General features: G+C 39.9%; 1 protein-coding gene across 1 annotated transcript; it reads right to left on the bottom strand.

The window, feature by feature from the left end:
* Window positions 1-868: 868 nt before the first annotated feature.
* Window positions 869-11,947, bottom strand: LOC110702684. The gene is made up of 3 exons (XM_021880441.1): window positions 11,438-11,947; window positions 11,172-11,330; window positions 869-2,636 (listed from the first exon to the last, which is right to left on the bottom strand). The coding sequence occupies exons 1-3, from the start codon at window positions 11,726-11,728 to the stop codon at window positions 2,292-2,294; spliced, it is 795 nt and encodes a 264-aa protein (XP_021736133.1). The 5' UTR covers window positions 11,729-11,947; the 3' UTR covers window positions 869-2,291.
* Window positions 11,948-24,774: the final 12,827 nt, after the last annotated feature.

Raw genomic sequence — 24,774 nt, 5'->3', positions numbered from 1 at the left:
ACATAAATAATATTCATATGTTTGCGTTTTTGTATTATATAGTTTTAATAAATTAAAGCTCATGGTGGATTGGTTGTGCGTGTGTAGTATATTTATAGTGTCTATTTATAATAGAAAAAAAAAATTGTATTTTTGAGAGGATGTATACAAATCTTTAATATCATCATATCTTATACTACATATATATGTGGAATAGCAAATAAATCTCTTATAATTTTTTTTTTTTTATTATCTAATCATGATATGGGTTGCTAGATAAGATAAAATTTGAAAATTATTGTTTTTTTTTTTTTTGGCAAGTAAAGTTATTAATTCTAAAATAAAAACACAAATTTAATTTTATTGGGTTATTATTAAAATAAATTAAAAATACTTGTCAATAAAAAAAAAAAAAAAAACCATAGTTACGTTCATCAAATCCTAATGTTGAACATTATTTGAATGTACAACCATCAAGTACTAACATTCATGTATTCGAAGTGTATTATCATTAATATTTATATTTAGTGGCTGTTATTATCATTAATAAGTTAGATATTCATATGTAATTTGCATGGACATGGTTGGGTTTTGGGGATTGAATTGTGGGTTTTTATTTTATTTATTTATCTTTTTGGTGTACATGTAATTTATCTATATAATTGAATTTTTACCTTTTTTTTCCATGAAAATAATTTAATTTGTTGATTTTAATATACGTGGCATTAAAATCGAAAATATATCAAATCTAATTCGTCACTTTTATCTAGGTAGCGAGTGAATTTTTTAATTCTAAAATAAAATAGAAATCTAATTTCTTATAGGTTAAAATAATACCTTTTCTTATGTGGCGCTCCCAATGCTCTCCAAAAATGCCTACTTTATTTATATATATTAGATTACCTTGGTTTTTATTTTTATTTTTCCTACGGGTGTAATAATTTGATTTATAAACCGTGTATCGCACGGGCACTATGCTAGTACACTATTAATATGCAATTGGATGTTTTGCCAGCTTATTTATGAAAAGGGCTCCTTGTAAAATAGATGGTGTAATAACTACTCAACATTCCTAGTCATTTTCTGTTCCATATAAACAAAGGCTAATAATATTGCCTTGTTTTGTTATAATTATAATGACGTTATACACTTAACACTTGTTTTGAAATAGTCACCTACATTTCATCATCCATACATAGAGGTTAGGTGGTAGCATCTAATGGTTTACATGCTGCCATTAGTTCAGTTTGTTACATACATATAGCACTTATAACTTACATTGCATATTTGCACATCATTATATTTGGACATTTGGTTACGTAGACGTCACATAAACTTGGTTAATACTTAATAGAACATAGACTACTATTTACGGATTGTAGATTACTTCATTTTAGGCAAAACCCCAGGGCACAACTCGCGTTGAAGACTGCAAATGCACACATTAGTTAACAAACCAAGACCCTTGCTTTCCTAAACGCAACCTGCAAGCTCTCCTTGCATGCACTGTGACATGGTTTTTGTTATCTGAAGTAACTTGTCTCGTTTAGTATCATTCTCCACCTCGCAACACCATAGTTCATATTCCAAAACATCCAACATGCCTCCAACACTAGGAGAATTCTTCTGCAGTGAATTCAACCGTTCATTAGAAGCCATATAGGCTTTCCCAGCCTCACAAAATGCATGAAATATATCCTTAAAACGAGATTCCCCATTCTTATCGTGGTTTAGAAGTTTTACGGAGATATCATAGTGGATATCTTGCTCCATACAAGAAAGAGCAGCTACTTGTGGTATGTATTCAGTTAGTAACAGATGCAAGAGCCCATTATCATCAAGCTGCAAGCAATCCAGACCAGCAAAAGTGTAACATTCCATCATCCCATTCTTGTGATTCTTGGAACCCACAGACTCCAACAGTGTGATGAGTTCATTTAGAGAGAATTTCGATAACTTCTCAGAGGCCTGTAAGACAGCATCTGTCACAAAACGGTCTTCATTGCGCCCATCTTTCATCAGCAATGTCTGTTTAGGGAGAACCTCATCTGATTTAAAACCGCCTTTTGAGGGTGTTTTGTCTTCGGGCACAAGTGGATTAAAGTCGGAAAACGTTCAAGTGCTGAAACAATGACACGAGGACACAGAAATCGAAATTGGCATGGCTCTTTGACATGATATGGTATTTGATGACCAATATTGAAGTAGCATAGACGTATTTATAGAAAGATTTGGCTATTTGGCAGCAGAAATTGAGAACAAACGAACATAGCAAAATTAAAAAGCTGGTGCTTCCACGTCCACAGAATGAATCAAAACATACATACTTTACCTGGTGAAAATTGATTTTCAGCTGGTACTATAGTTGTGGGAACAGCTGCTTCGACATTGTTCACCAGAGTGTCACCCACATTCAGATTGTTTTTAACAGCATGAAGAGCGTCAGAAGATCTTAGTGACATCCTGTGTACTATAACAGATGACCCACCCACTCCATTCTCCATCTGTCCTTGAACCTCTTCAGAGGAAAAATCAAGGGCACGCCTTGCCAAGGATCGGTTTATCACATCATCAATTTGCATTATGGCTTCAGGACTGAAGACATTGGATTCTTGATCTTCCTCCATCAGTTGCCTAAAGTTACAAGCTCCATATCCCTGCAACATTATCAATTATTCATGATCATCTTGGAATGCATCTCAAACACCAGCAAGCCAAATTTTCAATCTGACAGAACTCAGGTTCTGCAGGGGAGGGGGGCACTTTACAATCAATTTCTGACCAAACCTGCCTTGATTCATTATGTAATAACTAATAAGCAATATATACCCATAAATGTGAAATAAAATACAATGAACTACACAAAAAGAAAAGGATAATGCAAGGCTTTAATAAATATTTGATATATTAAGGGACTATTTATCAGAAAAAGCATACTGCACCAAATATCATTACGCCTGAATTGATCAAATTGACACATTGATCAGTCAAATCAACAAATACCATGATGACAAATTACAGCATAAATCTGAAAATGAACACAACGAAGACATCAAATAAAGTATAGATTAGCTAATGTTTACCAGAAAATAAAGGAAACAACCACATATTTAGAGCTGTAGTAAACAGTAGAAGTGTAGATTTGCCTCTTGTTGATATATAAAGAAGGGTTGAAGAATAGGAAAACTAAGATTATGGTACCAGCCAAACAGATTACACTCTTGTCGATAGGGACCGTCAGAAAGACACATAGCCTAAGAAAGACTCTACTCGATCTCATGGAATCACATATGATATACATCATCAATACCTGGTTTTCCCACGACTGCGGATCAAAGATTAAATATATTAAAGTTGAATTTACATTCTTAAGCAAATTAAGAGCCTCCTTATTCCCAACAAGTTTCTAAGTGGAATTGAATCTTAAGGGATATGGTATGGCTATGAATCTTTGATCAGACATACTACCTTTCATCAGCTTCATAACTTTGCACTAACTAAATCAGCTTCTAAAATCTCATATGAATTGAACTATGGAATGGTAAACACCTAAAATAATTAGACAATTATACATTTGGGATTAATGAGGAAAGGCAAGGTCGTCTTATAGATTAAACGCAAAGATATTATGCTCTAAAACTATAGATATATACTTTTTACTTTATCTGATCCGTTGGTTAGACACTCTTGACGGTCCAAAGCATGAAAGTTTCATGATCCTAAATTTTACTACTAAAAAGATGCATGTGTCAGACAAATATGACTAACATTTTAGGATGTTGAGGCTGGAGGAGAAGATGAGGTTAGAGACTTGGACTTTTCAACTTTTAAGAGGTATATGTTCTTTACTGTATTAGGCTGTCTGAAATAACTCCAAAATGATTACCCTAATAGTTAGGAAAAATTAGAAAATAACACCTAAAAATTGTCACAATTTTGATAATAACACCACAAAAAAAAAAAAAAATTATTATAACACCACAAAAAAAGCCAAAAATTTGCTTTCACCACCACTTAACTTTGCCATTCAAAAAAACCGTTGAGTGGGTCCCACACAGTACACGTGTCAATCAACTATTGGATAAAAAAATCAAAAAAAAAGAAAAACCCTATAATCCTAACCCAGCCACCACCACCACCGGCGCCCATGGCCGGCACCCCAACCCAGCCCCTAACTTAACCCTACCATGGTCGGCACCCCAACCCAGCCCCTATCACTGTCTCCCAGACGTCGCCAAACCACCCAGACCCCAAACCAGCCAGCCCCCGTCATCGTCTCACCGCCGTCGCCGAACCACCCAGACCCCAACCCAAACCAGCCCAAGCCCCATCATCGTCTCCCCGCCGTCGCCGAACCACCCAGACCCCAACCCAAACCAGCCCAGCCCCCATTATCGTCTCCCCGACCCGAATCCATCGCCAAACCACCCAAATCCAACCCTAACCAGCCAGCCACCGTACTCCTCTACCAAACCCAACCAAAAGTCGTCGCCAAACTGCCGAAACCCCGACCCACCCATACCCAAACTAGAGTTGTTCATGGGCGGGACGGCCCGCTAAGCCCGCCCAACCAGGCCCGCAAAAAAGGCGGGCTTGGACAACCTTTTTGAAAAAAATGGATATTTGGGCGGGCTAGGCCCGGCCCGTTAATGTAAATGGGCGGATATGGACAAGAAAATATGTGTCGTGGGCTAGCCCGCCCGGCCCGTTTATAATAATAATAATACTATTTTATTAATTTATTTAGTTAGTGTTATATTTAATAATAAAAATAATACTTTGTGTATTTAAGAAAATAAAATAATCATTACAGAGAGACTATAATGAACTATAAGTTTTTATTGGTTACAATTATTTATTTTAATTTTATATTATGACATATTTTGTGTTTTTAATTTCTATTATCATTATTTGTGAATAAAAAATTTTAAGACAACTCTACCAAAATAATTTTAGCACATGTAAATAATAAATAGATTAATTAGTGTTATAAAAAATAAAACAAAAATTTAAGGCCCATTAGCCCGTGGGCAAGCTCGGCCCGTTTAGTAAGCGGACACGGACAAAGTATCTAGCCCGCATAAAAGGGTTTGGGTTTGATACATGAAGCCCGTTGGACAAAAAAATAAGCATAAACCCGGCCCGCTACCCGCCCAAGCCCGCAAATGATCACCTCTAACCCAAACCCACTAACCGCCCTACTCCTCTCACCCTCACCTTGAACCAAATTGGGGTTCGGGTTCTTTCGTGGGTACGTTTGGGCTGATTTCGGCAATCAAGGGGTGGTCGGTCGGCTGGTTTTATGGGTCGAGGGTGGTCGGTTGGGATTGGGTGACGGCGGTGGAGGCTGAGTTGGAGAACGACGGTAGGAATGGCGGCGCTAATGGTGGCTGGGTATTTTAAGGGTTTTCCTTTTTTTTTTTTTAATTTTCTTTTTTTTTGTTTTTTATTTATTTTAATCCAATGCACAATTGACACGTGTACAATGTGGGATCCACTAACGATTTTTTGGATGAAAAGTTAAGTGGTGTTGAAATCAGAATTTCTGGTTTTTTGGTGGTGTTATAATCTAAGTTTTTTTTTTGTGGTGTTATTATCAAAATTGTGACAATTTTTGGGTGTTATTTTCTAATTTTTCCTAATAGTTATTTGAAGAAAAAAACAAAACAGCTGAGAAAGCGTCACTAAAGAGATCTACTAGAGAGTGGCCGGAAATTGCAATTTGAAATGACAATCCGGCTCAATTGATACAGAACTTCCTTTTCAGCTCCAATAGCAAGGTTCATGCAGTCATAAGCCAACTGAATTGTTTAATACTTTAAATATATGTTGGTGAGTATGAGCGCACACACATACAAAAGGGTGCATTATTGTTCAGCTTAAAATAAAAACAAGTTTCAGGACAACAAAAAGTTTCAATGTATATTGCTTGAACTCTTCATTTCACGTTTATGTTAATCCTCAACAGTGACATGGTCATGAACACTCAGACATTTAACTTTTAGACCTAAATCATGGAACATTTCACATAGATAACTGAGTTGGACACTAAGACATATACCTATGTCTAATGAGAGTATCAAAGTCAATTGATAAGTTACAGTGAGTTGTAAATTTCCAAGAAGTTCAGATTAGTTAAAATAAAGGGTACCTAAGTTCTATTCACAAATAATAGATGCTCAAGAAAGTTTTAAGCCCAGTTTGCTAATGGCTTACTTAAATAAGTACAAATTTAGCCTATCAATTATAATTTTAGAAGGAAAAATCCAACCCCACTCTCAACCCTAACTAAAACAAGAAAAAGGAGGAAGCATGGGTATTACTCCCTCTAACCACTAGCAATAAATAAAAATATATGAGTATTTAGTAAAAAAAAATATAAAATTGATCTTATATGACATGTGTGTCATTGTGTGTATATAAAACACACCTATTAATATAACAACATTTTACTTGCTAAAATTTGTATTTATGCTTTCCACTTGGAAAATTATGTCTCACAAAAACATTTCAAATAAGAACAAAAAAAAGTACTAAAAAATATAAGGGAAAGAGGGAGGTAAGAGTGAAAATTAATACCCTTCCTTCACATCTTTATTTTATTTTAAAAAAAAAAATTAGGCAATAAATAAAATCAATGATTCATAATCACTAACAACATTAGAAAAAGGTAACTATCTTGTCAAAGTAACAAAATTATAAGGATAGTGAAGCAAAATTACAATGTGTTAAATTATTCTGGAACATAGAGTTAAAAAAAAATTTTAAAATGGTGCAAGAAAAGGCATTATAAAAGAAATATTTCCACAAATTGTAAGTGGACCCTATCTATGCTATTAATTACTTCCTCCAATCTATTAATATTGCAACAATGGACTTTTTGCACTATTCATCACTCTTATTTGACCATATAATATGAGTTATACGTTAAGCAAAATATAGTCAAGTGGGATCTTGTTGGATTTGTCTCATAAAATACTTTCACAGTATTAACTTTTTATAATTTTTACTCTTACACATTTATAGATATTTAGCATATAAAAGGTGTTTCGGGATGCGTAATTTCCTCCTTGTTGCAATATTAATAGAACGGAGGAAGTATTAAACACTTGTAAAAGTCAAATTAATAAATAACTAGCATAGTGCCCGTGCGATGCACGGTTTATAAATCAAATTATTAAACCCGTAGGAAAAATAAAAATAAAAACAAAGGTAATTCATTTACTATTAAAGGACTTGGTTACTAATGGTCAATAAAAAAAATTAAAGGAATGTTATTTGAATAGTATTCTATGTTATTTGAATTTCTTTTAATTTTTTATAATGTTATTTTATTAATTGAAAAATAATTGAATAATACTCCACATAGCTATATAAGAAGTGAACTAATTTATTTATATCTCTCATTGAAAAAAAAAACTAAAATTTTCTTATCATACCATCCGCATCAGTAGCTACAATCAATCTAATATATACATGTTTTATTTACCCGCCGCACTCATTAAATCTATAGACACAATAATAACCTTATATTTGACCTACCAGAACATATATTTTCCTAAGTTAAGCATTGTGCCAAAAACTATATATTATATAATAGTCATGTATATAACCAACAGCTGATTAAATTAAATTTAATATACAACACAAATACTTCGTATATAGGTATGGATACTGATATATAAATAAAATATACGGAGTATATATTACTAAGATTTATCCCTACCCTAATTATAAAATGGTTAACAAAACTCTTATAATAGTGCATGGACATTTATATATCTAAAAATGTTCTTTTTACGTATATTTTCCCCCATTTAATTTTAAAGGCCTTAAAATTGTCTCTTGAATTCGCTAAATTGATTTAAAAGGTTATGTTTATTTCAATATTTAAAGCCATTTACTATTTTCATTTCCTTTTGTTTTAATTTTTCTATTTAGAATTTATTAGACTATTAGGTTTCAAGATCGAAGTCAATATCTTTTTGCCGTACAATCACTAAATCAAAGTCGCTCAACTAAAGTTTTGGACATTGCATAGCTACACAACATCCAACACATTTAACATTATATGCAAATAATTTTAATAAAACTACGCATTCGATATAAGTTATTAAACAATTTAACTATACATACATTTTGATAGGTTTATATCTTTCATATTAACAAAAATTTACAAATGTTATTATTATATTTTGAAAAAAAATTTAGACTTTGGAGTTTTGTATAAGATAGATAAAGGATAAGTTAATTTCCGTCATATATGCATTGAGTTTTGGGTGTTCTATCCGGTTCACCCTTTGGGCTAATCCAGATTTGAGGATCTGTTCTAGGCTATTAGGTTCCACTCCCCTTCCGATTGTTGTTGCAGAGGAGCAAACACAGGTCCTCCTTTCCAAGTGTAGTCTCAATCACCACTACACCAACAACCAAACACTTGATATGGAGGACACGTGTTATAAAATATTATATTATATACATATACTTTTTTATATTATAAAAAATATTATATTATATACACATATTATTATAGTTAAAAGTATTATTATGTATAAAACAATATAAATTATTGCACATGATTGTTGTATATCTAGTATAGTACATGAGCAATGCACGATTTTTAAATCAAAATGTTAGTTTTTCTAAAAAAAATTCATAAGTAATAGCATTGTTAACACGAATATTACAATTTAAAACACGAGTAATAATTATAATACATTTTATATCTATCCTTTTTTCGTCAAATGTCTAATTCAATTTAACATTTATTCTTCTTGTTTAGATTGGTTATTGGTTCATTTTTTTTTAATTGCAAGAAAAACAAAAGGTCATTTGTAAAAGACATTGTATAGAAAATGAAAGGCCGATTAAAATTAAATTTTTGTTCAAGATTATGTATTTTTTTCCAAGACAACAATTCGGCTCAGCATTAAGTATTTGTCAAGGAGTACAACAAACGATAAAAGTAATTTTTACACTATTTTGTATCTTTATCAAAAAACTTTTGTATTCAACTGATTACTTGAATTGAATTTAGGATAACTTGTAGACTAATTTGGGTAACTTTTATCAATAAAGCATAAATAACTTTCATTCATTACAGGGTAGCTTTTATAATAGGTGCACAATATTTTATTGTACATCTGATTTTTTTTAAATGTTTGTATTGATTTCATAATTGACGTCAAACTAAATTCTATCGATTTTATTTAATTTTCATAAAAAAACAATATTAGCCTTTCAAAATACGAAATATTTGTTTCCTTAATTATACCACTATAATCATATTGTTTCAAATTAGTTATTATTCTTAAATTGACTATAAATAAAGATTGGAAAGACTTTATAGATTATTTGTAGTATTGGAAAGTATATATTTATTATAAAAAAATTAAATCAATATTTATGTTAGGAAATCATGAAAATCTTATACATGGATAAAAACTTGCTTTTATTGTTTGAAGTTAAACAAAAATAACTATGTTTGAATATGTAAACAGTAATTATATAGATATATTTTATACTTAAGATAAGCCAATGAGAGAGTGACATTTGTCATCCTCACATTGAGGCGCTTGTCTTTTAATATAATATATAGATAGATAGATGCCCAACCGCCAAAACTTAAATAATAAAAGGATGATAAATATATACGAAGTATGGAACATAGAAAGAAAAACAAGTCATACCACGGAGACAATGAGGTGGGTCAAGCAATACACTTTATTCATACTTTTGGCAAAAGATTAATTTTTTCAACAATCAGCTAAACTAAGAAAATATGTGCAACTTAACTAAGTTCACTTGATATACTCCGTATGAAGAGTAACCCATATAAGACCAAAAGAATACCAACTCAATCTTAATTCTCAAACAAAAATTAAATTCGATTTCACAATACTTATACTCTCGTACTCCCTTTGTTTGAATTTATTATTATTTTATTAGTCCCATTACTAATTCAAATTACAATATTAACGTGATTGAATATCAGGCGTAGCACTAGCAAGGCGGTAATTGCAAACAAATGGAGTATTGAATTTCTTCTGGTCCCCAGCTTCCACATAGACCATAGAAGGAGAAACATTGGAAATCTGCCTCATTCTAGAGGAGATCAAACATTCGGACTAGGCCAAGCCTTAACATCATATTTTGCGTCCAAATTCGCAAAGAAGTAGCGGACCTATAGGCTATAGGGCTAAAATGTGATTTTCTGGCCGGATTCGGGTTTTGAAAAATGATTACTATATTATTTTAATGATATATAATATGATTGGTTCATATTTTTCACATTATAAAATAGTTACAATTAAGGTCTGTTCTGTTCACCTTATTTTTATTTATTTCAGGTGTAATAAGTTCAGATAAGTTCAAATCATGTATAAAAAGTTCTGATAAGGGTTACCCAAGTACAAATTATAACTAAAATAAGTTTAATAAGTTCAGATAAGTAAAAATCAGGTGAACAACGCACACCCTTAGTCTTATAATATCTACAATGTAAATGTAAATTTTGAAAATTTTAATCCTACATAAAACAATATTATTTAAGAAACTATAAAATAAGAATAAAAATTACATAAATGACACCAAAAATTTGATAAATCAAAAAAAATATTGATAATACTATTTAATACCATTAATAAAGTTATTGGAAACAATTATGTTATAATCATTAAATCATACCAATTAGCTATTAATGTAGTGGAGATTAGGACTAAACTTGGTAAAGAGGACTTGTATTCGAGCGATTGAAACCTAATCACCTAGAATTGACCTGAATCCGGATTCGCCCACAGCGTGAATCGGGTAGAACACCAAAAAAAATATATAATCATTAAAACATTTTGATAATCATATTTCAAACGACTACTGTAAAATCTTAATTTAACTAAAGATGTGTTTTTACTTTTTAGAATGTTCCAAAACCCGCCTTTTTTTGGGCTGAGCTAGCAGGCTGGGCCCAATCACCCTCTACCTCATCTAACAAAGAGACAATAAACGGTACAACTTGACTTCTATATCAATCTCATAAATAATAACCAAAAAAAATCCAAACATAGCAATCAATTCAAATAAAAAGGGAAACCTTAAACCATACTTTATAAACAAACAAGATGATCCAAACTAATCAACAATAATTATACTTTGCACATTTTTAGAAAGAACAATAAAGAACACAAATTGCTAACCTTTTTTATAGGGCAGATAAAATAAGTTTGCCCATTTTCTTTTAGAACAGCACAAACTCCGGCCCCACACCCACAAGTCGGGTACGGTTTGGGTTGAACTTCCAGGATCTCTTCTCTTTTTAATCTATCACACCATTTAAAATAATCGCAATGATACTCCTACATTATTATAATAATTACTTCATAATTAGTTAATCAAACAAAAATACTGTAGTACAGTACATAATATCATCTCAAACCAACAAAATACAAATTAGAATACTAACAAATTTTCCGGGGCAACAATAGTATTTGCGATCCGGATTAGCCGAGCTATGGGAGACCCGAATTTCGCACAACCCGGCACCGCAGAGGCAGTGGGTGGATGGAAAATCGAAGGTAGAAGTTGGATGAAAAACAGGGCTCCGATTGTTAAGTGGGCTCCGGTTTTTAAATGGGCTTTGACCCGTTTGAGGGCAGTCTTTGACCCAATGACCTGGTTTTGAACACCGGTAACAGTTACCGTTGGTGGTTTGGTTGGGTGATTGTTTCGGCGGTTGTTGAAGGGATTGATGCATTTTTTGAAAATTTTAGTTTTTTGTTAAGAAAGTTAGGATTTTGAAGGTTTTGCACGTTGGGTGAATTGGTGAAAATAAAAATGGTTTTATAAGCTAAGAATTCCCTCCAAGAAAAATATTTAAAAAAAAAAAAAAAATTGGAATTGAATGTAAGAAGTGAAGTTGTAGACCACTAGACCTGAGAATCTTAGAGAAAGATATGTTTTGAAATTAAAGAAACAGGAATCAGAAAAAAGATCCAAGTTGAGATACTAAAACTTACTCAAAGTCAAAGAGCACACTGTAAGGGCGTGTTCGGCGTTAGTTTTTGAGTAGCTTTTAGGTATCTTTAAGTGGTTTGACTTGGTCAAACCACTACTCAATAAAAAATATGAGTGTTTGGCAAAATAGTGGTTAGAGTAGCTTTTAGTGATTGAGGTAGCTTTTGTGAAAAGTTAGAAATATTAGCTTTTGAAATTAGAGGTAGCTTTTCAAGTAGCTGTTGAAAATTTAATCTATAGTTTTAAAAATAAAATATTGATTTTTATATGTAACAGCTGTTTCGGGGTTTTCTGATGTCCTGCGGGAGAGTTACAATTCCGAGACTGGAACCGGACGCCTGTACCTGCAAAATAACGGAGACTCCTGGGAGCTCCGCCTCCAACGGTCAAGTTAGTAATTGATTAAGGAGTAATTAATGCGGAAATTAAAGTGATTTGGTCTCTCTAGGTGAGAGTGTTTAATGTAGGTAATCTGCTTTGTTAGCGAGATCAGCCGGTTATTACTGTGTGTAATTAATATGTTTTTTCCGTAATGTTTCTGTTCTCTTTTTGTCATCCCCCTTAATGAGGATTAAGGGAGGTATTTATAACCTTGGGAAACGTGCCCATCCTAGGTTTAGGTAAACCTAGGGCCGATTGGGCTTCCCTCGGAAGTTGGGCCTGGGTGGCCGGTTTCTCCATTAGGCATGGAGTATGCCACATGTCTTGACATAACAGGTCCAAGGTGGACGAATAAGCGCGTGCCACGTGGGAAGCCCTGACTGTTCCCATTGGGGGACACTTGGCAGGACCTGATTGGTCCACGTGGCGCATTCCGATTGGTGGGAGCAAAATCCCCTAATCATTTGCCCCTCACAGGTGGCACGTGATTGGTCACGTGTTACCTGTGACAGGTGTCGCACTGTAACAGGCGACGGCCTGCTACAGGTGTCAGTCGGCGAAAGGACGAGAGATTTTCCCGCCCAAATTTTGAATTCTGAAAGTGACCCTTCGCCTTCTCACTTCGCCTATATAAGGGAGAGTTGTCTTGAGTCATTTTCACACTTTGAGAACTTTTTGAGAACATTCGGACCCCTGAACTTGCTCTGACATTTCGGACCTTTTCTGCCTACCGCTTGTTCTGACAAGCCGACTGCACCGGATTTCCAGAACTTCATCAACCGTCACTCGTTCAGGTAACTCAGTTCTCTTACTCTTAATTTTCTTTTTATTTTCTGAAATGGCACCACGGAAGCACACGACACGACCTAGGTTAGTGATCAGCCGGTCACCGGGGACGGCTGAATCTAGGACTAGGAGTTCCGCCTGCCCTTTTCCGGACCCATCTTTGCCCTTTATACAAAGTCCGACTGTATCTGTGTCTATGCAGAGCAAGATGGCCAGAACGAAAAAGACAACTAGGATCTCAAATTCAGACGGCTCCTCCCACAGGGTGCCGCTTAGTGAAACATCTGACCAGGCGCCAGATGTGGAAGTGAAACAAGGCGGCCTGGATGCCGGCAATTCTGTGGGGGGAGTCATAGTGACCCCTTCCCATTTAACAGTTAACAAATCTGCTCCTTTTCAAAGAGAGGAGGCGGGCCCCTCCGGGAGAGGGGAGGAGTCGTCCTCTTCAGACTCGTCGGAGGACGATTCCGAGTCAAGCTCTTCTGGCCATGCTTCTTTGGGTACAGAAGAGAAAAACAGCCGCCTGCAAGAGGCGAGACTTTCTCACGCAGTTGAGAAGGGGGACAATTGGGCGGAACCATCCGCCTCTTACCGAGAGCTAAATACCCCCTACTACTGCACGGTACCTCGGGGCCGAATCACAGCCATGCAAGAGAAAGTGGAGAGCTTTATTGCAAACCACACCATGGGCCCCGACTTTCTAGTGTTTGTGCCGGATCCAGAAGACACAGTCGTCTGGCCGGCTGGTTCCAGTTATGAAAGCGCCTGCTTTGGCTGCTACGAGGCGGCCATCAAGGCAGGGCTTCGCTTCCCATTACATCCGGCTGTTCAGCGGATTTTGGATGGGTATGAGTTGGGGTTATGGCAGTTAGCCCCAAACTCCTGGGTCAACGTACTCGGCTATGTGGCCGGGTGCGAACTGCACGGGGTGGAGCCGAGCTTCGAGGCTTTCGCCCATATGAACTATCTCATCCGGACCCCTAAGACAGGCGGTACCGGCTAGTATCAATTGACAAGCCACAGGGGCTACCTCATGACAAGAGGTAAAGCAAACAAGTGGAAGGACTGGCGGAGCACCTTCCTCATCATTGAGAGTTCAGACATTGAGCAGAACAAGCGCTTCAATAGGTGGAACAGGAATCCGCCCCTTCTTGCAGGCGGCCGTAGCATGCCGCATGTTCCCCCCAAGGCTAAGAAAGAGATCCTTGATAAAGGACTCTTTAAAGTAGAGTCGAGGGTCGACTCTACTTCAAGGGTACGAGAGCAAGTATCCCTGCACTGCGTCCCGAGCTTCAAGTGGCTCTATGACGAGTACTTTTTGGCCGCCTGCGGCCTCAGCAGTCGGTGCTCAAGAGGTAGTCGGCCTGTCGAATACTCTGTTGTTCCATACATTTGTTGTTTATCTTTTATTAACTTTGCTGTTTGTTTTTGCAGCTGACGCCATGAGCAAAATCACCGCCTCCAAGACTGCGGCGGCCATGTTGCGGGCCTCTATTATGCAACAAGCTTCAACCGACTCCCCCAAGAAGGGGGCACCCTTGGTGAGCTCCGAACCTTTCACCCTCTTTTTGGAGTGTTTATGCATATACTGACTTTTTTCTTCTTTTTTAGACGGGTGCTCCAAGAGCTTCATCTTCCCAACAGCCGGACCCCAAGGCCCGGAAGACGACTGTTGGGAGCTCTCCTGGTTCTGCCAGGAAACAGGTGGCGGCTGAGAAACAGCCGGCCACTTCTTCTAAAACTCCAACTGGGCCGCCTAGAGGTATGAAGTTGTCCTTGTAAATTTTAGACTTGCTCCCTTCGTTACTAAGTCTAATCCGTTTGTTTATGCTTGATGCAGCCGGCCCCCAGGAGCCTGACTTGGTAGAGATGACCAAGTCTATGATCAGGGCAGTTCCTCCAGCTGAAAGGGAGGCGGTCAGGGGTGTCGGCACCCTTGACCTTGACGGGATTGCAAGGGTCCTTGCTGAGGTATACTTAGCATATTTTTGAGTATTTGAGTTTCTGGACGCCTGTTTTATTTTTTGTTTGGAAACTGACGCCTGTTTCTTTGTACTTAGGCCCTGCTCCGAGTTAACGGCCTTCGCAAGCCGCTTGATCGGAAGAACAAAGAGGTAAAGGCTGCAAAAGCTATGGCCGCCTCTGACTGTGATAAGGCAATGTTTCAAATTGCCCAAAATGAAGTACTGACCATTGATATTCTTTATTATCTGGCGCAGGCTACCGCCGCTGTTCGGGCTCAGTTAGAGGCGGCCCAGAAGAAGAATGACGAGCTGGAGGCGACCATAACAAATCTCAAGGCCGAGCTGAAACCTCTTCGCCTGAAAATGTACTCTTACGAAGCCATGGAGAAATCCTTGGCCAGCGTAAAGGAACGTCTGGTGACCCAGGAGAAGAGTCTTACCCAAGAGCTCTCGGAAAAGGCTGAGCAAGAGAAGAAAGAGCTGGTCCGGGAGATGATGGAAGACTCCGCTCAAATCCAGCGCATGACCTGGGGCCGCCTCTTCCCCAGTGCCGACTTTGCCTCTTGGGAAAGAACGTACCGCCAGTGTTCGGATTCATATAATCAAGAGATCCTGGCGGCTGCTGAAGAAGAGGCGTTGGGGGAAGCGTTGGAGGAGGAGGAGCCGGTAGTGGCGCTTGTGCCGCTTGGGAGTAAGGCATCAAAAAAGGATGCAGCTGAAGCCGAGTCCAGCAAGAAGAGTGCTGACCAGGCGGCAGCTGCTAATACTGAACTGCCCCCTTCTTAAGCTTTATGTATTCTTTCCACGGCCTGCGTGCCGTTTGCTTTGTATTTACCCGGCCAGGGGGCCGGGGCTTTGAATATTTTGCTGGTCTTTAATGACCGGCTTATTTTTAATGAATTTTTGTTTTGCTTCAAATTTGTCTAAGTATTCCATATCTAATATCCAATTGTTCACTAGACCGACTGTTTTACATGGCAGAACGTTGCAGACAGGTACGGATAGTTAGTACGCCGCCTATGCCCCTAGACGACTGGTTGTCTGTTTCCAGGATAGACGATCAGTCGACCATTTATCCAATCAGTATTCGAACTATTTTGTCTGGATCCTTTAATGCCAATCAGTAGGAAAGTGGTCTTACCAAGTAAATAGAGTATTACCTAGTCGCCAAGGAACTGAGTAGTAGAGATAACAAGCGGCGGGTACCGGTTGTTTCCCTTTAATGCCAATGTTTGTTGGCTTTTAACTCATAATTTGTTAACCTAGCAAGAGTAGTGGTTGAGAGCCCCTGTTTGTTAAAAACAGGCGGACGACTCATACCTTTTAGGCTCCATACTAATTTGAGTGAATATTAAGTTAACATAGGAGTTACTTAGTCTTCGTCACAATCTAGATTGAGAAGTAGAGGTACCAGGCGGCGGATGCCGGCTGATCTCCTTGATTTGCCAATGTTTGTGGGCTATTAACTCAATAGGTTACCTAGTAGGAATAAGGGTTTGAGTTCCCTTGTTAGCCAAAAAACAGGTGGTCTACTCAAACCTTTTAGGTTCCATACCAAATTTGAGGGAGTGACTATGAGTTAACGTTGGAGTTACTCAGTCGCCGTCACTTTTGCTTGAGAAGTAGAGGTACCAGGCGGCGTAGGCTGGCTAGACCCCTTGATTCGCCAATGTTTGTTGGCTATTAACTCAATAGGTACCCCCTGCATTTATCCCAAGTAATACAGGCGGTCATCTGACTCAGATGTCAACTGCTACCACTGGTTTGGTTAGTGATAGAGTTATCCTTGTCTCAAAAACGGCTACGTGGTTGCCCTTGGGGACAGTCGTATAGGTGCCGTGTAATTAGTTTATAGAACAATGTTCCACCCAAAAGGGAGCTGCTCTCTGCGACGAATTTCATCCGGAGGGATGCCGTCGGACGCCTGCTATGATGTTGGGACAGGTCGTATTAGTTTTGTAGATTTGATCAGTTGGCTTGGCGCCTGGTCTGATCATTCGGCCTGTGGCCTTGGTAAGTTCTTGGTGAACGTAGGTGCTAAGTAAAAGGAGGGTAGCCGCCTGTTAGGCACAGGGTCGGCCAGGCCCTAATCTTTTTAGCTAAGTATTAGGGGGGTGGCTATGTGTTTGGAACCAGTCGGCCATCTTCTTATGGAGAGTAGCCGACTATATGCCCAGACGACATGCCCCTATTGTGAGTGAAATACTCAATGGAGAGTAGCCGAGTGTAAAGGTACAGACGGTATGCCCCTCTGAAGATAGAGTGAAAAACTCAATGGAGAGTAGCCGACTGTAAAGGTACAGACGGCATGCCCCTCTGAAGATAGAGTGAAAAACTCAATGGAGAGTAGCCGACTGTAAAGGTACAGACGGCATGCCCCTCTGAAGATAGAGTGAAAAACTCAATGGAGAGTAGCCGACTGTAAAGGTACAGACGGCATGCCCCTCGTAGTCCAAAATTAAATAGTAAGTGCAAACTTTTATTAAGTAGCTCTTTACTTTACATCATTCAAAAGAAATATTTCTTAAGATTATCTACATTCCAAGTTCGAGGCAACGGTTGTCCATCTGGTGTTTCCAGACGGTAGTTACCGTCCCTGACTTCCTCATAGATTCGGTAGGGTCCTTCCCAGTTGGGAGTTAGTTTGCCAGACTCATTAGCCCTACCAACTGCTTCCATTTTTCTAAGTACAAAGTCCCCTACTTTGAGTGGACGCCTGTGTACTTTTTTGTTGTATGATCTAGTCATTCTCAGGCGATAGATCTCATGGCGCAAGACGACATTGCCCCTCTTTTCAGGAAGTGAGTCTAATGCCAGGCGCATGGCTTCCCAGTTTGCCTCTTCGTCATATAGCATTACTCGAAGAGTCGGCTCGTAGTGTTCTATTGGAAGAACAGCTTCCGCACCGTAATTTAGGAGGAATGAAGTTTCTCCAGTTGCCCCTTTTTCAGTCGTCCTAATGGCCCAGAGAACATGTGGTAGTTCATCCGCCCATAGGCCGCCTGCTCGTTCAATCTTTTTCTTGAGACCGTCTGAGATGATTTTATTAAAGGCTTCTACCTGGCCGTTTGCTTGTGGACGGCCGACAGATGCAAAGTAGTTTGCAATTCCTTGATCACCCAACCAGCTTTTGAGAACAGGCGTCTCAAATTGGGGACCATTATCAAAAACCATAGACATGGGAACCCCGAACCGAGTGATGACGTTTTTCCAAATGAATGAAATTACATCTTTCGTCTTGATTCCCTTTACAGCCTCCGCCTCTACCCATTTAGTGAAGTAGTCGACGGCAACAAGTATGTATCTCCTTCCGCCTGTAGCAGGCGTATATGGACCCAGAATGTCCATGCCCCACTTAGCAAACGGTAGTGGGCTGTGAATGGTAGTGAGGTCAGCAGCCGGACGGTGAATTAGTTTGCCAAACCTTTGGCACTTGTCACATTTTTTCACCATCTCCACTGCATCTGCTTCCAAAGTAGGCCAAAAGTAACCCTGCCGCCTTGCCCTTTGAGCAAGCATCCTACCACCTATATGAGAAGCACAGTAACCAGAGTGAAGATCGTCTAGTATCTCTCGTCCCTTTTCTGGAGTAACACACTTTAAGAAGGGTTGAAGGTACCCCTTTTTGTGAAGTTCTCCCTTTATCATTTCAAAACAGGTGGCTCGTTTTTTCAGTGCTGCCGCCTGTTGAGTATCATCCGGCAGTGTACCGTTTGTCAGATATGCCCTGATTGAATCCATCCAGGTTGAGCTTCTGTCTAGGATTCCAATAGGGTTTTCCTCGATGCTTCTCTTCTCCATTACTTCCCAAAAAACAGTTCGAGGAGTATCAGAGGAGGCGGATGATGCTAATTTTGACAGTGCATCCGCCTGGTTGTTTTCTGATCTCGGCACTTGGATCAGATAAAAATCCTCAAGGGAGCCGACTGCTTGTCGGACCGCCTGTAAATATTTGATCATGGCCGGATGGGTTGCTTCGTATTCGCCATTGTACTGACTCACTATCAATTGTGAATCGGAACAGGCGTCTATTTTTCTTGCCCCTGCCGCCTTGCACATGCGGATCGCGGCTAGTAAAGCTTCATATTCTGCCTCATTGTTTGAAGCCTGAAAACTGAAGCGTAGAGCATACTCGTACCTATCGCCCTCTGGCGACTGACATATGACGCCTGCTCCACAACCATTTGAAGTAGAGCTTCCGTCCACATATACCTTCCATACTTGAGGCAGGAGGACGAGTCATCTCTACAATAAAGTCAGCAAAGGCTTGCCCCTTCACTGCTTTTCTAGGCTCGAATGTAACTTCGAGGCTCTGTATTTCTATGGCCCATTTGATCATGCGGCCTGAAGACTCCATGATGGTAAGTGGCCGCTTGATAGGTTGGTCTGTATACACGACGACTGCATATGCCAAAAAGTAGGGCTTCAATTTTTTAACAGCCATGAAGAGTGCAAGACCAAATTTCTCCACTAGGGGATACCTTAACTCGGCATTTTTCAGTACGTGACTGACAAAGTAGACCGGGAGCTGACAGCCGTCCCTTTCAGCAAGGAGAACAGCGCTTAACGCATGACCAGAGACGGCCAGGTACATGTAGAGAACCTCTTTGGGCAAAGGGCTGACCAGCCTCGGCAAGGAATGCAAGTGAACTTTTAATTTTTGGAAGGCGGCCTCAGCATCCGGCCCCCATTCAAACCTTGCCTTTTTCTTAATTGCCTGGAAAAAGTATAGGCACTTGTCGCCTGATCGGCTTAGAAATCTTCCCAAGACCGCCAGACAACCTGTTAACTTCTGAACCTCTCGGATGGTACGAGGCGACTGCATGTCAATGACCGCCTGCACCTTCTCAGGGTTCGCCTCTATTCCTCTCTATTTGATAAGGAATCCGAGAAATTTCCCAGACTCAACTCCAAATACACACTTCTTGGGATTGAGCATGACATGGTGCCGCCTGAGTGTGGCGAAAGTTTCTCGGAGGTCCGACAGATGATCTTTCTGAAGTTTAGTCTTGACAATCATATCATCAATGTATGCCTCGACGTTTCTCCCAATCTGATCAAAGAACACAGTGTTTATCATTCGTTGGAAGGTAGCCGGGGCATTCTTAAGACCAAACGGCATGACCGTGTAACAGTATAACCCCTGATCAGTGACGAAGGCCGTCTTCTCCTGATCTTTCTTCCATAAAGGAATTTGATGGAAACCAGAATAGGCGTCCATAAAACTCATCAAAGCATGGCCGGCTGTTGAGTCGACCAGGTTATCAATTTTAGGCAGAGGGTAACTGTCTTTGGGGCACGCCTTGTTTAAGTCTGTGTAATCTACACACATTCGCCAGGTGCCATTCGGCTTTTTAACAAGCACCACATTTGCAACCCAGTCTGGGAAGTAACATTGCCGAATGAACCCTGCATCAAGTAATTTTTTAACTTCGGCGGCTGCCGCCTGACTTCTTTCTTCGCCATGGTTCCGCTTCTTTTGTCGTACCGGCTTCTTTTTCGGATCCACGGCCAGTTTATGTACCGCCAGATCAGGACTAATGCCTGGCATTTCATGGACTTCGAATGCAAAGATGTCCTTGTATTCTTTCAATAGGTTGTGAAAGTCGTCACCAAGGTTTCTCAGAGCAGTCGTCCCAACTTTGACTGTTCGGTCAGGACGTGAGTCGTCTAAGATCAGGTCCGCATGCTCACCAGCCGGCTGTGGGCGGAACTCATCCGGCCGCTCCTCTGCCAATGATTGCTATTTTCTTGCTTTTCTTGTGGCCCCTGTCTGGGATGCCTTTCTCTTTTTGCCGCCTGCTTCTTGAACAGGCGCACTCTCCTTGTCAAGGTCTGTTTTTTCACCGCTTGACCCAGTAGCCATAACAGTGGGCTTGACATCCGAGAGATAGCACTCTCGGGCCATCCTCTGATCTCCCCTTAGGGAGCCGACTGTTCCATTATCCCTCTCAAACTTGAGCAACATAAGAGATGGGATTATAACAGCCTTGGAATTATTCAGGGTAGGTCGACCCAGAATCATGTTGTAGGCCGAGAGCTCCTCTACTACCAGGAACCGGACTACCATGTGTCGTCCTTCCCCTTTTTCGCCCAGGCGGATGGGTAAATCTACTCGTCCTAGTGGGTGGACGACTCCTCCTCCAAACCCTACTAAAGGGTGGGAGGCCGGATGTATGCAATCAGTCTGATATTTTAGTTTCGACAGACATTTGCTACTGATGAGATCTGAGGAGCTTCCGGTATCTATGAGGATTCGGCCAACTCTCTGGTTGGCCACTTTACATTCAATAACGAGAGGGTCGTCATGCGGCCCCCTTACCCCTCCTACATCTTCTTCAGTGATGACAATCTCAGGAAATGAATATTTGGACGACCGTTCTTGGTGAACGGAATTTATATCTAACCGCCTGATATTGTCTTTGTTGCCCCTAATAGTGGGGCCGCCTCCTGAGAAGCCGCCTGCAATGGTGTAGACGACTGCATCATCTGTATCAGAGCTGTCGGCCTGCTGATTCTTTTTGGTCGACTGCTTTTTTTAGGAAGTGTTCCCCGTAGATTTCTTGACATAAGTGTCAAGATCACCTTGCTCAGCCAGGCGGTCTAGGTACCGCATGAGACTGATGCAGTCATTGGTGTGATGACCAACATCATCATGATAAGCACATAATTTATCTTGGTTCCGGTTGTTTGCAGAACCCTTCATGGGGACCGGCTTCTCAATTGTGATCCGTCCCTTGATTTCTTTTAGGATAGACTGGTTATCCTTGTTAAACGCATACTTTGGGGAGTATGGTTTGAATTCTTTTTTCTTTTTCTAGGCCGGTTGTTTAGAGGAATCAGCCGCCCAGACCTCTTTTCTTTTCTCATCTTTGTTTGACGACTGTTTCTGTCGCCCTTCTCTTTTGTCGAACCTTTTCCCGTCCGACTGTTTTATCGTACAAAGATCAGTCGCCTGTATATAGGCTTCTGCTTCAATCAAGGCCTCTTGAAGAGTCGCCACCCTTTTTCGAACCAAATCAAATTTGAAGGTAGACCCGTCTTTGAGACCTCTGAAAAAGTCAGTATAAGCTACCTCATCCGGTAACCCTTGAATCTGTATTCTCATTAGGTTAAACCGCCTGATGTAAGAACGAAGTCCCTCCTTCTCGCCCTGCTGAATTGTTCCCAAATCAAGGGTTGTTTTCTTCGCAGGGATGTTCATGGCGAAGTTGGAGGCAAATAAGTAAGCAAGCGTCCTGAAGCTATTTACACAACCAGTCGGCAGGTTGCCGAACCATTGTTGTGCGATTCCTTTGAGAGTCGCTGGGAAACACTTGCACCAAGTGGGATCATCCAACCCTTGAAGGTACATCAGGTTGGTGAATGCCATCAGATGGTCTTCTGGGTTAGTAGTGCCGTCATAGGCGCCTACTAGTACATTTTTCACTTTGGCCGGCTGAGCGGCTTCAGTAATTTCCTTGGAGAAGGCCGACGGCTGTTCAGCAAGTCTAAGCAACCGTAGCTGCCAGTCCATAGGTTGGACGTTTTTTGCTGCAGGTCCACCAAACGGAGGTGGCTGCAAAAAATACTGTTGTTGCGGCACAAATGGTAAGTTTGGTACCGCCTGGTCGCTATGAAAGCCGGACTGACGGGAGGTGCCGCCTGACTGACTCTCATGATACGACTGAGTATGCCTCATCGAGGCATTTCGCAAACTGTCTTGAAAGTTTGAAGTAGAGGCCGACTCTGACAATCGGTCACTCTTCTTCTGCTCTAGCAGTAGCCGAGCATCTGTGAATGTTTGCTTCGACCCGTCCGCCTGAATATGACGAACAGGTTTCCTATTTCCTGTAGGATAACGGAATTTTGTGAAATCAAGGGCAGGTGGCTCCCGCTTCCTAGATTTAGGATGAGGAGTCGCCTCTCGCCCTTGAACTGGCTTCCTCTTCAGTGAAGTGGAGGGTTTCTTGGCCGACTGCTCCTTGACTGGAGCAGGCGCCTTCTTGTTGATCAACTCTTGAATCTCTCCCTTGAAGTCCCTCATGAAGGTCATGAGTTCGTTCCTTGTGATGGGAGCAGACCCATCAGTCGGCTGTTGCCGAACAGGCGGTGCGCCTGCTGGCTCACTTCCTGTTTGAAGATGCTCCCGTTCCCTCCTTTCGGTATGTCGGGTACGTCGGGCCCTTAGGGTCCCGTCTGAAGTTGTATGAGCTTCAACTTCAAATTCACTTTCGGTATCATGGTCCGACTGAACTTGAGGGTCGTCTAGGGGACGCCTCTCTTCAGGAGTCGGTACAGACTTGGATGCCATCTCAGAAGTACTCTCCCCACAAACGGCGCCAAATGTTTCGGGGTTTTCTGATGTCCTGCGGGAGAGTTACAATTCCGAGACTGGAACCGGACGCCAATACCTGCAAAATAACGGAGACTCCTGGGAGCTCCGCCTCCAACGGTCAAGTTAGTAATTGATTAAGGAGTAATTAATGCGGAAATTAAAGTGATTTGGTCTCTCTAGGTGAGAGTGTTTAATGTAGGTAATCTGCTTTGTTAGCGAGATCAGCCGGTTATTACTGTGTGTAATTAATGTGTTTTTTCCGTAATGTTTTTGTTCTCTTTTTGTCATCCCCCTTAATGAGGATTAAGGGAGGTATTTATAACCTTGGGAAACGTGCCCATCCTAGGTTTAGGTAAACCTAGGGCCGATTGGGCTTCCCTCGGAAGTTGGGCCTGGGTGGCCGGTTTCTCCATTAGGCATGGAGTATGCCACATGTCTTGACATAACAGGTCCAAGGTGGACGAATAAGCGCGTGCCACGTGGGAAGCCCTGACTGTTCCCACTGGGGGACACTTGGCAGGACCTGATTGGTCCACGTGGCGCATTCCGATTGGTGGGAGCAAAATCCCCTAATCAACAGCTAGTCAACCACTACTTTACCGAACACTCATATCTAAATTATTTATCTTCACAGCTAACAGTTTGTTGACAGCTAACAGCTACCTACACAGCTAACAGCTACCTCCACAGCTACAGCTACCTTCACAGTTATATTTTGCCGAACACGCCCTAAGTATTCGACAGACTACAAACGCTACTCCTATTACTCCCTCCGTCCCTTAATAATACTCTATAGTTTTTATTATGGGCAATTTTTATGGGAATTAATAAAATAACTAAGTAGTAAAAGTACATTGAAAAGATAATTTTACATTAGGTATATAAAAAAGTAGAGAGAGATTGTAATGAAAGTATATGGGAAAGTTAAATTTACACAAAATTGTTATAAATTGGAGAGAATTTTAATAAAAAAAATTGATATTAATTGCACATGAAAAAAAAATATCATTTTTGTCTCATGGTGTTTAATTTTATCTGCACGATGTTTAATACTCTCTTCGTCTCATTAAGTTTGACTCTTATCCCACTTGCATTCAAAATTTCAAATATCCCTTAATTTTACAATAATATTTGTGCAATTTAACTTCTCCATATAACTTTTGTATATTCATGTAATTTTGTTACTCCGTGCAACTTTACCCTAATAATGTACTTTTAATACTACTTATTTAAGTTTCTTAATTCTCATCAAAACTATTTATAAGGATCAAACTTAAAAGGAATGGAGTGAGTGTGTACTTTTATTCTTTAATTAAACATCAATCTTTTTACGAGTTG

Source organism: Chenopodium quinoa, unplaced genomic scaffold (genome assembly GCF_001683475.1).
Source record: "Chenopodium quinoa cultivar QQ74 unplaced genomic scaffold, ASM168347v1, whole genome shotgun sequence".
NCBI lineage: Eukaryota > Viridiplantae > Streptophyta > Magnoliopsida > Caryophyllales > Amaranthaceae > Chenopodium > Chenopodium quinoa.
The sequence above is the reverse complement of the archived record's forward strand: the minus strand, read 5'-3'. Positions and strand labels throughout refer to the sequence as shown.

What these genes read in the sequence shown, in the direction of transcription:
- LOC110702684 (XM_021880441.1), bottom strand. Translation starts at nt 11,728, where the DNA reads ATGCATCAATCCCTTCAACAACCGCCGAAACAATCACCCAACCAAACC. An exon ending in ATTGTTGCCCCGGAAAATTT is followed by an intron (nt 11,331 to 11,437) that starts GTTAGTATTCTA and finishes ATAATAATGTAG; the next exon opens with GAGTATCATTGCGATTATTT. An exon ending in TTATCTGCCCTATAAAAAAG is followed by an intron (nt 2,637 to 11,171) that starts GTTAGCAATTTG and finishes ATAATGTTGCAG; the next exon opens with GGATATGGAGCTTGTAACTT.